Source organism: Rhinatrema bivittatum, chromosome 1, assembly GCF_901001135.1.
Source record: "Rhinatrema bivittatum chromosome 1, aRhiBiv1.1, whole genome shotgun sequence".
NCBI classification, from domain to species: Eukaryota; Metazoa; Chordata; class Amphibia; order Gymnophiona; family Rhinatrematidae; genus Rhinatrema; species Rhinatrema bivittatum.
Window position 1 is genome coordinate 48586046 of NC_042615.1, and position 13987 is coordinate 48600032.

The 13987-nt window shown below is 44.7% G+C and overlaps 1 protein-coding gene across 3 annotated transcripts in view; it reads right to left on the bottom strand.

The window, feature by feature from the left end:
* The window catches only part of TTC29 (tetratricopeptide repeat domain 29), a 495923-nt gene that overhangs the window by 308570 nt on the left and 173366 nt on the right, over positions 1 to 13987 (bottom strand). For all 3 annotated transcript variants that reach the window (XM_029603106.1, XM_029603173.1, XM_029603232.1), the window contains exon 5: positions 4803 to 4988. In XM_029603106.1, the coding sequence (XP_029458966.1) occupies positions 4803 to 4988 (186 nt within the window). The remainder of the gene's footprint in view (positions 1 to 4802; positions 4989 to 13987) is intronic.

A 13987-nucleotide genomic window follows, 5' to 3' on the forward strand; every position in this document is an offset into this window, starting at 1 on the left:
GTGATATGATACAGGACTTTCAGATACTTGAAAGGTTTTAATGATCCAAAGACAGACGACAAACCTTTTCCGTAGGAAAAAAAATCAGCAGAACCAGGGGTCACGATTTGAGGCTCCAGGGAGGAAGATTCAGAACCAACGTCAGGAAGTATTTCTTCACGGAGAGGGTGGTGGATGCCTGGAATGCCCTTCTGGAGGAAAGTGGTGAAGACCAGAACTGTGAAGGACTTCAAAGGGGCGTGGGATAAACACTGTGGATCCATAATTCAAGAGGGCCGCCAATGAAGATTGGGGGACTCGCCAGAATGATGGCTACTGCCTGGAAACAATACCCTTATTCAATAAACATATACATGGTTACTAGTTGACTCCAACATCACTCTAATCTTCAACAGCAAGAGGAAAATATGGAGAAAAAAGGATTTGCAACTCACAAAGAGGGGAGTAGCTGGCTTGTTACGGCGTTTACTACCCCAAACCAAATAAGCCTGATACTTCACTTTCAATGCATATCCAGCATAGTTCTCTGCTTCAACTGCAGGGCTGAAGAAAAACTGATACTTCACACACCCAGCAGAGCTCTCTGCTTCAACGGCAGGGGAGAAGAAAAAAAGGGTTCGCACTCACAAAGCTGGCTTGTTACGGCGTTACTACCCCAAACCAAATGGTGGCCTGATACTTCACTTTCGGATGCATATCCAGCATGGCTCTCTGCTTCAACGGCATGGGAGAAAGACTGATACATCACGCATTTCCAGCATAGCTCTCTCTGCTTTCAACGGCATGGGAAAAGAAAAAACAACCAATAAGGGCTGTATAACATAGTCTGGGTAAAACAAATAAGCATGGGTGTAGCTGCTTATTGCGGCGGTTACTACCCCTACTACCCCTAACTAATCAAGCTAGACATTCACTTGGATGCAGCTCCATCACTGCTCTCTACAATTAATGGTGGGGGGTGGGAAGGGAAATAGAACCAAGAGCTAAGAGAAACATATAGTATGGAGAGAAAAAATGTGTGAGGCTTGCTGGGCAGGACTGGATGGGCCGTTTGGTCCTTCTTCTGCTGCCGTCATTTCTATGTTTCTATGTTTTCTATTTAAACTTGTTTGAAAAGTGATTTCTTTGGAAAACGTTTGTATTACTTCTTTGGAAAAACGTTTGTATTTAAAACTGCCTACATGATGTTCATTGATTGATGTTTTTAATGAATGAATGGGGTTGAATGATGAATAGTTAGTTAGTATTATGTGTCTAGTTAGGATGTATTATTCTTAATAAACATTTTTTATGTTTATATGTAAGTGTGTTTGATGTGATGACATTTTTGGGTTCTCATTGTTTGTGGGGTTAAAATTATTGAAACAAAAGGGAAGCAAAATCAAACTATGGTGATTTGATGGCTGTGGGCACCAAAAGCACACCGCTACAGAATAGAGTGCGGGGACAAAAGAAAATTTAGATAAATGCCCAAAAAACCTTAAAGGTGAATTTAAGAGATGCACATGTACAAATTAGCAGATGAATCCATAAATAGCACTTCTTCATGTTAGTGCTATTTTATAAACCTTGCATATACGCGAACAAGTACTGGTGCATGAATAACTTTGCTCGCATAAAAAAGGGGCAGATTAGGGATGGGTCAGGGGCGTTCTGGGGTGGGGACCAACATTTATGTGCTTATAGATTAATTTTAAAAAGCCCAGCACACACCAAAACTGGGAGAGGTATGAACAAGTTGGGCTTGTGCATGCCCACTGAATTTTAAAATGCCATCTAGCTGCACGGATATCTCAGGCTATACACACATCTCATATGATTTCAAAAAAGGGGCATGGCCTGGGTGGGGTGTGGTTATTTTGGAGGCGTGACCAGAGATGTGCACATAAATACTTACACTCCTGGGCACGTGCCCAGATCCACTGCTGCATATCTTTGCTTCTGCTATGGAGGAGGTTTAACTTAAAAAATAAAATTAGCCATTTCTTCTCGGTTTAAAGGGTCTGGGGTAACTGGGAAAGTGCAGGCCATCAAACTAGGGGTTTTTGAGGAACTGGCTCTTAACTAGGTGAATCAGTGGACAAACTGGTGAACTGGCAATGGCACTGATGTCGTCCAATATAAAATACTCTACTTACAGGGTAGAAATCGGGATTTATGCAGCTAAGTGCACGCCCACTTAAAGTTGAGCACATGTGTATGTGCTCAGGATATTTATAGCATGAGCGCAAGTTATAAAATCACCATGTATCTGACGCATATTCACCAAAGTGCCTGGTTGGAAATTTACTATCTTAAATTGCAAGAACAAGAAAGCAATCACTGGTGGCATGCCAGTGTGGCAAATTTCCACAGGCTTTCTCTTCCTGTGGTGCCTATACCAATGTTCATACTGAGGCGAGCAGACAACCCTTTTTCAACAAGGGTATAGCAAACACAGTCATTGGCGCATGCTGAAGCCGCACACCAAAGGGGCTTGAGCATTTTTTCCCCTATTCAACTCCATGGGAAGAAAAAGGAAAGGGCAACCAACGTCTTCATCTTTGGTCTCAACACTGCACATGGTCCTATGGACATTTATGTCCAACATCTAACACCTGCTCTTTGGGGAATATGTATAGCATAGGCTCAGGAGATTTTCTGAGCACAGATCAGTATACCCTTCCCTGACTGATACATCTTCAGTGAATGGGAATAAAGACTTACAGCCCATTAATAACTTTCTATGGATAGTTCCTAGAACTGGAGCTATCTCTGTACCAGTGGCAGTGTCTCCTCCATTATCCCGTCAGGAAGGTGAAGCAGAAGAAGCTTATGCAGATTTGGCTGACATCTAACTGCGGGACATATGACAGGTAGTTACACATACTGGGCCAGATTTTAAATCTTACGTGCTACCCGACGCACGTAAGATTTATAACATGCACACGCTGCTGTGCACATGTTATAAAATCCAGGGTCGGCGCACGCAAGGGGGTGCACACTTGTGCACCTTGCACGCGCTGAGCCCGAGGGGAGCCCCGATGGCTTTCCCCATTCCCTCCAAGGCCGCTCCGAAATCGGTGCGGCCTTGGAGGGAACTTTTTTCGGTCCCCCCCCACCTTCCCCTATCTAACCCACCCCCCAGCCCTACCTAAATCCCCCCCACACCTTATTTTACTTTTTACGCCTGCCTCTTGCAGGCGTATCTTGTGCGCGCCGGCCAGCTGCCGGCGTGAGAACCTCCGGCACAGCCACTGTGACGGAGGACTCGGGACCGTCCCCGGACCGCTCCCGGATCGGCGCCAAGCCGATCCGGGAGCGGTCCGGGGACGGTCCCGGGGTCCCGGGGTCCGGGGAAAAAGCGGCGGGATGCGTGTATGTCCCGCCGCTTTTTCAAAGCCCGGGACATACACGCATCCCGGACTTGCGCGTGCCGCTGAGCCTATGCAAAATAGGCTCAGTGGGAGCAGGGGTAGGTTTTCGAGGCTTATGCGCGTAACCCTTTGCAAATCTACCCCACTGAGTCCACATTAATGTGGACTGTATCACAGCTTTGTGAGTTCTCGAGGGGGTGCAGACCAAAATGACTAACTTGGAGGCAAGAGTGGGAAATGTGGAGGTTAATGTTGTCTCTCGTAGGAATCAAACTTCTGCGCTCCAAGCTATACATGGGGCTAATATCAGATAGTTTGGTTCTTCATAATAAAGTAGAGTCATTGGAGATTGATATAAAGGCTAAAAAATTTTTTTTTTTAGAATTTTCCTATTGGATTCAATAGAACTTTTTAAGAAATATGCCTATGAAGTTTTACAGATTTCACATGATAAAGAGTTTTCTTTGACTCAGTGTTATTATGTACCAGAAACTAAGCGCATGATGAATAGTGAAGAGGAAGGCTTGTATTTCTTTGCCTCCTTCAAGAGTGCAGATATATCAAATTTCCTTTGCTCTTCTAGTGATAATATCTTTACCAGAGCAACTTTAAATTATTTCCTTTTCTCTCTGGCTACTGATAAAGGTCAGAAGCAATTTTTTCCTGATGTTTCTCATCCCATTCAGCTCTGTAGGAAAGCTTTTCTTCAGCTTTGGCAAAGCTTTATTGACTTAGGTGCATCATTTTACTTGAAATATCCTTGTAAATGTGTTTTCAAGTGACCAAATTTGTTTTTTGGATCCCCTGAATCTTGAACAGTTCATATTGGATAGGTCCAGTAGATCTCTAATGGCAGAATCTCTTGTGGAAGGAGGTGCTTAGAAAATAAGATTGTTTCCATCTTATTTTAGGTTAGAATTTTCTTAATATGATTTCTCTTAATTTCCCTGATTGTAGACTTGTAATATTTTCATTTTTATTTTGTTTTAAGTATTATTGAATTTGTCTGTTGTACTCATTTCCTTTGCCTTATATCAGGTAAATGATTTAAAGTCTATATAAACAAATAAAAAAAATATCCAGAAAATTAATTAAAATATTGATTTCGATCTGATTTGAGATGTCATTATTCCTGGATTTTTCTAAATTATTTTATTAAGATCAGGTACTGCAATTTCAATAAACTCTGGTAAATATCCATATCATAGGCCAATGGATATCGAATATTGTGATTTTTCAACACATCTTTACTTGCAACAAAAAATATCAAGGGCAAGAAAATTCTCCTATGTAGTATTCTATATTGTTCTCTTGGAATTTATCTGCCAGAGCCTAAACCATTACTGTGAGCACAAGCTGTTAGGAGTGTCTGAAGGTCAAAAAAAAGAGGAAGAATAACAAATTTACAAATTTCTGTGCTAAGAAACTTGGTTGGATGGTTCTTACCATGTTTTTCTCTGACTAGGCCAAGATTTGCATGTGATTCAGCTTCCTTTTTCCCACCATCAAGTTTGATATGTTTAGCGGAATTGAAGCAACACTCAAAGAAATGATCTGACAGCCAGCCATCACCTGAATTCTTGAAGAACTGGGCCAGTGAAAGTTGATTCCTGTAAACTTCTTCATAGCGCCCTTAAAATGAGGGAAAGTTATATTTTAACACAACTAAATACAATTGTCAGTAGAAACTTGTCAAGATATTGGTTTTATAACTACTACAGTAATACAAATTTGCAGAGATTTATTAGATATAAGCAGCAAACTGGATTGATGCACATTTTGCATATTATCTAGTATGAAACATGTGTTACTAAGCTTAAATGAATGTGCAATAATGTATGTTAAAGAGAACAGTATGGGTATGTTCTACGCCTTGCAACCTTATGCACATACACTGGAGTGTTATTACACTTACAAAATGGCTGTGAAATGAGCTGCAAGATTTGAGATTATTTTTAACGAACATGCAGGCTAATTTTAAAAATGAACATGCATGCTCCCATACACGTGCGTATTGGTGCAAGAGCAAAGATACACTGGAATTTTTTTTTTTATTATTTTTTATTTTCATAATTCACTTTTCTTACAAAGAAGAATTTTACAGAAATCAGATACATGGATACAATACATTAGAAAGAGAGAAAAAAATTTCTACGAATTTAAATATAATTGAAAATACAGTATTTATCCATGCCAAACAATATATAACAAATAAAGGGGGGGGCTGAACTGGAAACGAGCATATTATAAGAAAATTATAGCCAAAAAGCTTTTTCAATAATGGTGCCCATGTTTAGTGACTATACTTTTTATGTCAACTCAACAGTGGGATTTCCTTGAGCTTGGCCATCCAAGAACCCTCTAAGTTGGTGGACTTAAAAAAAAAAAAAAAAAGCATATTTAATATTCTTATATGGGACCGACAAGCACCTGCGGGGAGGGCCCCCCTAACATGGCGCTTGCCGGGAGGGTCGCCGACCCCCCACCCCCCCTTTTCTTACCCGCTGCCCAGCCTGCTCCTAAGCTGTCTTCCGACAGCTTAGGAGCAGGCTGGGCCGGCGCTCGTAACGTGGTGACGTCGTCAGGCCGGCACTTTGGGGCATGGCGCCGGCACCGGGGCGGCGCACCTGGGACGTAGTGACGCGGCCCTCGCAATATTGTGAGATTTCGGGCCTTAAAAACATACGTGAGCGCCGTGCCAAGGCCTTCTGCACAGCCAGCGCTCACGTTTTGAATCGCAGGGTCCTGGACAAAGGAGGAGGACAACATCCGAGGGCGGCAATATCGATTTCAAGGCCACACGGGGCAGAGAATCAGTGCGGAGATCATGCAGGCAATGCGGAAGACAAAAAGAGGACCCAACGCTCGATCGGGGAATTTTTAAAGGGCCAGGCAGCATTTTTTTTAATAACACAAGGCTCTGCAGCCTCGGGGAGACCACGTGGCTGAGGCGCTGAGGAGGAAGGCAGCAGCCCAGGGAGACCATGTGGCAGAGCCCCAAAGAAGGAAGGCAGCAGGCAGCTCAGAATAAGCCCGGAAAAGAAAAGAACTCCCTCCCTACAACTGAACTGTGAGTTAAAAAAAAAAAACAAAAAAAACAAAACAAAACTTTATTTGTTCCGTACGAACATGGCTAGGGAAAGAGGAAGCGCACCTGGGAGAGCAAGGCAGACCAGGAGATGGACCCGGAGGCAAAAAGAGACAGAGCCCCAAAGACAGCAGGCGAAGATACCATAGCATGCAGGGGAGGGACGAAGAGATTTTGGAAAGGGGCGCAGACCGGGCGGAGCAAAGGCGAGGGGACGAGGAAGACTAGGATCGCCGCCAAAAGAGAGGAAGGAGCAGGTGAGGGAAAGCAAGAGCGGAGGGAAACCGGAGGCTGTCAAGGAGGGCAAAATGGAGGGAGGCAGTGGCGGAGACCAGGTGAGAGCGCAGCAAGAAGCAGGATTATTTTGTACGCCACCATGGAGCTGGCCCATGTGGCCCACGATGGGACAAAACGGAACTTCAGCATCAGCCCAAGGGAGCGCTTGTAGAGGGGGGGGCAGGAAGGAAATCCTTGCTCCATCGCCCCATGGCAAGCAGCGATGTACCCCCCCTTGGTGGCAGGTACTACTGCCGTGGTATGCAGCACCTACAAGTGTCACAGCTGCGGAAGGAGGCAACACGCTGAATCAGAAGAAAGGAGACACCAGATGGCACAGAGGAGAGAGCGCTGTCGCAAGTGACATCACAAATTGAAATGTCCATTGACATGACTAGCAATGAGGCGGGGACATCCCGGGGCCTCTCAGAAACACGAGAGGAGAAAGCAGAGACAGTCGGAAATCGTCAAGAAAGAACCAGAGCATCTGGTGATGCTAAAGGCAAGAATGGGAAAAGGAAAAGAAATGACAATGATTCCAGTGAAGGCTCCTCGGAGGGGGACTCCGACAGGAGTGGAGCATCAGCAGCCACCCCCGTCAGGCCCCCACGGGATAGCGAGACAGGAAATGCGCCCGCGGCAGCCCTTCCCAATTTAGCAGTTATGGGAGAGCATACCTAAAGCTTTACGAAGCAAAATAAGGAAGTGAGAATACATCGACATATTCTCAATATTAGAAGGAAAGAAAGGGGCAGCAGAGAAAAAGAAAGGAAAGAAAAAAGAGGAACAAAAAGGGGCGGAGGTCAAGGTGCCCAAGACCATAACTAACTGGACTAGGGTGCTCTTGAGAATGATTAGTGTTATAGGGAAGGAGGATCCATCCCAGTATGCTCCTATGCTGAGTTACGCAGATTCGATAATAGAAGCGTACAAAGAGTACCAGGGCTGGTGTTGGCTAAACTATGATGAAAAGTTTAGGGACAAAATGGAAGAGAACAGGAACTTATCCTGGGCAACACAGGACGTGGGATTATGGTTGCGACAAATGACCAGCAAGGTCATGGAGTCAGGGCCATCGCATAAAGCTGGGAGGTCATTAGCGGTCAGCCAACCCCGAGTAATAGCCAATGGGGGGAAAATGGCAATAACAGGGTATGCTGGCGTTTTAATAAGGCGGGCTGCACTTTCCAGGAATGTTAGTTTAAGCACATATGTTCGGTGTGCGCGGCCCCACACCCGGCAACGAAATGCACAAAGATGAGTCAGGGACATATGGCCGGGAGTAATGGGAAGGGAAAAACAATAGCCCATATGACAAGGCAACCGTCACCAGTGCGCTTGTCGGTTATTATGGAATGGTTGGCGATATACCCAAGAAGAGAGGAAGCAAACAGCTGAGGGAAGGTTTCAGTCAAGGTTTTATCATACTTTTTTAGGGGAAGCTTAAGGGAATAAGTTCTAGGAATGCATTCTCTGTAGTTAGACATGTGGAGATAGTTCAGCAAAAAGTCGACAGAGAGATCGAACTGGGCAGGATGGCGGGTCCGCTCTCAAACCCCCCATTCCAGAGCATGATGCTGTCACCCTTGGCGGTAGTCCCAAAGAAGGAACAGGGCGAGTTTAGATTAATACAAAACCTGTCCTACCCGCCAGGGAGCTCGGTGAATGATGGTCTGCCGGAGGAAGTGTGCATGGTGCAATACGCCTCTTTCGACGAGGCCATAGCACTGGTGAGGCGCTGCGGAAAAGGGGCTCTAATGGCAAAGGCAGACACCAAGTCAGCTTTTAGATTGCTTCTGGTACATCCCGACAGCTTTCCCCTGTTAGGTTTCCATTTTAGAGAGTCATACTACTTTGACAAATGTATGCCGATGGGGTGTTCCATTTCTTGTGCGTATTTCGAGATGTTCAGTAAATTCCTCCAGTGGGGAGGGTAATGTGGCACATTACCTTGATGATTTTTTATTTGTGGGACCAGCACAAACAGACACATGTGCACAAACATTGTTGGCATTCCAAGAAATGGCAGAGGAATTCAGGGTTCCGTTGGTAGGGGAAAAAACAGAGGGCCCAGTAACTACACTATCATTTTTAGGTATCGAATTGGATACGCAGGCAATGACATCGAGGTTACCGCTCGAGAAACTGCACAAGTTATGGAATATGCTCAGGCAGGCATTGTCAAGTAAAAAGTTGACGTTGGTCTCCATACAATCGATAATTGGAAGTTTGAATTTTGCATGCCGGGTAATTCCAATGGGGAGGGCATTTTTGAGGCGCTTGGCAGATGCGACTAGGGGAGAAAAACGACCGCAGCATCATATCAGAATTTCCCACCCAATAAAAAATGACATGGTGATATGGTTAGAATTCTTAAGACAGCTTCAATGGTTCATCAATGTGGTAGGACGAGGCACTGTCGAACCACGACTTAGACATTTATACAGACGTGTCAGGAGGGTGGGGACTAGGGGCATACTGTCAAGGCACATGGTGCGCAGCCCCATGGCTAGACGACTGGGTAAAAAACGGCTTGATAAAAAATATAACATTTTTAGAATTATTCCCAATACTAGTAGCCATCACAGTCTGGGCTCATAAGTTACGCAACAAAAAGATCATATTCTGGTCCGACAATCAAGCGGTAGTGACAGTATTTAATTAGCAGGCGGCACGTTGCTCCAAGGTAGCGGAACTACTGAGTGAAGTGGTACTCCAGAGTTTTCGATCAAACATGACAATAAGAGCTAAGCATGTACCCGGTATCCATAATCAGGTAGCGGACGCACTCTCCAGGGCTAAGTGGGATCTGTTTCATCAACAGGTACCATAGGCAGACGAGGAAGGAGTCCCAATTCCGAACCAATTGTGGCGGATTGGAACGATACCGAATGGGGGCTGCTGAAGGCATCTGTTGCTCCTGCGACATGGAAAGCCTATTGCAAAGGCTTTTCTAGAGTGCAGGCATTCCTACAAGAGTAAGGATGGAAAGGGGGAAGGATAGAAGGAAAGCAGATTGCAAGGTTCATAGCATGGGCAAAGGAAGAGGGGATGTCTAGAAGAGCGACGACGAACCAACTTGCGGGTTTCGCATTCTTCGCAAAAGCGCAAGGGTTAGGCGACCCGTTGAACAATTTCATGGTTAAGAAGATGTTGGCAGGATGGGCTAGGAAGGTGGTATGGAAAGGGGACAAGAGGCAACCAATAACACATGAGATATTGGTGCATTTATGGTATGCGGCGGAACAGGTCTGTACAGGGAGTTTCAAAGTTGTATTGTTCAGAGCCGCTTTTTGTACAGCATTTTTCATAGCATTAAGGGTTAGCGAACTAGTGGCGGCATCCAAACATGATGAAGGAAGTGATGGCATACCATAAGAAAAAAATCAGCAGAACCAGGGGTCACGATTTGAAGCTCCAGGGAGGAAGATTCAGAACCAATGTCAGGAAGTATTTCTTCACGGAGAGGGTGGTGGATGCCTGGAATGCCCTTCCGGAGGAAGTGGTGAAGACCAGAACTGTGAAGGACTTCAAAGGGGCGTGGGATAAACACTGTGGATCCATAAAGTCAAGAGGCCGCCAGTGAAGAGTGGGTGACTCGCCAGAATGATGGCTACTGCCTGGACACAATACCCTTATTCAATAAACATACACATGGTTACTGTGACTCCAACATCACTCTAAGCTTCAACAGCAAGAGGAAATGTGGAAAAAAGGATTTGCACTCACAAAGCCGGGAGTAGCTGGCTTGTTACGGCGGTTACTACCCCAAACCAAATGTGCCTGATACTTCACTTTCGATGCACATCCAGCATAGCTCTTTGCTCCAACGGCAGGGGAAAAGAAAAACTGATACTTCACGCATATCCAGCATAGCTCTCTGCTTCAACGGCAGGGGAAAAGAAAAACTGATACTTCACGCATATCCAGCATAGCTTCAACGGCAGGGGAGAAGAAAAAAGGATTCACACTCACAAAGCGGGGAGTAGCTGGCTTGTTACGGCGGTTACTACCCCAAACCAAATGTGCCTGATACTTCACTTTCGATGCATATCCAGCATAGCTCTCTGCTTCAATGGCAGGGGAGAAAAAAAAACAACTGATACTTCACGCATATCCAGCATAGCTCTCTGCTTCAACGGCAGGGGAGAAGAAAAACAACCAATAAGGGCTGTATAACATAGTCTGGGTTAAAACAAATAAGCATGGGTGTAGCTTGCTTATTGCGGCGGTTACTACCCCTATTACCCCTAACTAATCAAGCTAGATATTTCACTTGGATGCAGCTCCATCACTGCTCTCTACATTAATGGTGGGGGAGGAAGGGAAATAGAACCAAGAGCTAAAAGAAACAGATAAGTATGAGAGAAAAAATGTGTGAAGCTTGCTGGGCAGACTGGATGGGTCGTTTGGTCTTCTTCTGCCGTCATTTCTATGTTTCTATGTTTCTATGTATGATAATGTTAAGGTGCAAGGGCAGAGGATGTTGGGGAGGTACCCGTAATGGAAAAGGTTTTCATGGGTAATGATTCAGATGGACTGAATCAAATCACGGTGAACCTAGGAGATGTGGTAGGCCTGATTGACAAACTGAAGAGTAGTAAATCACCTGGACCGGATGGTATACACCCCAGAGTTCTGAAGGAACTAAAAAATGAAATTTCAGACCTATTAGTAAAAATTTGTAACTTATCATTAAAATCATCCATTGTACCTGAAGACTGGAGGATAGCAAATGTAACCCCAATATTTAAAAAGGGCTCCAGGGGCGATCCGGGAAACTACAGACCGGTTAGCCTGACTTCAGTGCCAGGAAAAATAGTGGAAAGTGTTCTAAACATCAAAATCACAGAACATATAGAAAGACATGGTTTAATGGAACAAAGTCAGCATGGCTTTACCCAGGGCAAGTCTTGCCTCACAAATCTGCTTCACTTTTTGAAGGAGTTAATAAACATGTGGATAAAGGTGAACCGGTAGATATAGTATACTTGGATTTTCAGAAGGCGTTTGACAAAGTTCCTCATGAGAGGCTTCTAGGAAAAGTAAAAAAGTCATGGGATAGGTGGCGATGTCCTTTCGTGGATTGCAAATTGGCTAAAAGACAGGAAACAGAGAGTAGGATTAAATGGGCAATTTTCTCAGTGGAAGGGAGTGGACAGTGGAGTGCCTCAGGGATCTGTATTGGGACCCTTACTGTTCAATATATTTATAAATGATCTGGAAAGAAATACGACGAGTGAGATAATCAAATTTGCAGATGACACAAAATTGTTCAGAGTAGTTAAATCACAAGCAGATTGTGATAAATTGCAGGAAGACCTTGTGAGACTGGAAAATTGGGCATCCAAATGGCAGATGAAATTTAATGTGGATAAGTGCAAGGTGATGCACATAGGGAAAAATAACCCATGCTATAATTACACGATGTTGGGTTCCATATTAGGTGCTACAACCCAAGAAAGAGATCTAGGTGTCATAGTGGATAACACATTGAAATCGTCGGTTCAGTGTGCTGCGGCAGTCAAAAAAGCAAACAGAATGTTGGGAATTATTAGAAAAGGAATGATGAATAAAACGGAAAATGTCATAATGCCTCTGTATCGCTCCATGGTGAGACCGCACCTTGAATACTGTGTACAATTCTGGTCGTCGCATCTCAAAAAAGATATAATTGTGATGGAGAAGGTACAGAGAAGGGCTACCAAAATGATAAGGGGAATGGAACAACTCCCCTATGAGGAAAGACTAAAGAGGTTAGGACTTTTCAGCTTGGAGAAGAGATGACTGAGGGGGGATATGATAGAGGTGTTTAAAATCATGAGAGGTCTAGAACGGGTAGATGTGAATCGGTTATTTACTCTTTCGGATAGTAGAAAGACTAGGGGGCACTCCATGAAGTTAGCATGGGGCACATTTAAAACTAATCGGAGAAAGTTCTTTTTTACTCAACGCACAATTAAACTCTGGAATTTGTTGCCAGAGAATGTGGTTCGTGCAGTTAGTATAGCTGTGTTTAAAAAAGGATTGGATAAGTTCTTGGAGGAGAAGTCCATTACCTGCTATTAAGTTCACTTAGAGAATAGCCACTGCCATTAGCAATGGTTACATGGAATAGACTTAGTTTTTGGGTACTTGCCAGGTTCTTATGGCCTGGATTGGCCACTGTTGGAAACAGGATGCTGGGCTTGATGGACCCTTGGTCTGACCCAGTATGGCATTTTCTTATGTTCTTATGTTCTTATTGCAATAAGGGTTCACAAATCAAAAACGGATCAGAGGGCAAAAGGTGTAGAAATACGGCTGGTACAGTTGGCATCGCAGGTAACTTGCCCGGTAAAAAAATATGGTGAATTTCCTGCAGATAAGGCCATAAGGGGGCTCCCACTTGCTGATGCATAAGGATGGGGTACCATTAACAAAATTCCAGTTTGCGGCGGTGTTATGTAAGGGACTGGACAGCATAGGGCTGAACCCAGAGGAACACGGAACACATTCCTTTAGAATTGGAGCCACGACAAGCGCAGCGCAAGCAGGCCTGCCCATGGAAACAATTCAAAAGATAGGCAGGTGGCAGTCGACAGCAGCCAATAGGTATTTTAGGCCGGGATTCGTACAGATCAGACACTAACCAAGAAATTCCGTTTCACCCGCAGGTCCGTGCATACAAAGGAAGATAGTACGGTTGTTAGGACATTCCTTCGTACATTGGGCGGCCCGGAGGGCACAGGAGAGGCCATACGGCGTGCATTTGGGTCTGGCACCACTGGGAGTCAGATTGACATGGATGGTAAAACTAGGAATGAAATGGGGTCAACTGATCCCAGAGTTACAAAACAGTTTGCGCACATTGCAACGGCCGGATGTTATAGTCATACATTTAGGGGGTAATGATCTGGGGGACAGCACAGCTAAACAACTGATAGATAGGATAAAAAGCGATTTGGAGGCGGTAAGGGAGATGGTGCATGGGACGACCATAATATGGGCTGAGATCATACCCCGGCTGAAATGGCAAGGCGACAAATTATGGTGCAGGGGATGGAAAAAGGTTAACAGGCAAATAGAGATATGGGCGCAGAGGATGGGCATACTGACAGTCAGGCACGAGTGGACGGATGAGCCATGCTTAGGCCTATATCGGCCGGATTTGACACACCTATCAGATGTGGGGTATGATTTGTTTAACAACGCCATACAAGAAGGGTTGGAGAGTTTAATTGTTGAAGTTAGGCCGCAGTAGGAGTGTTGGAAGAGCCTGGGACAA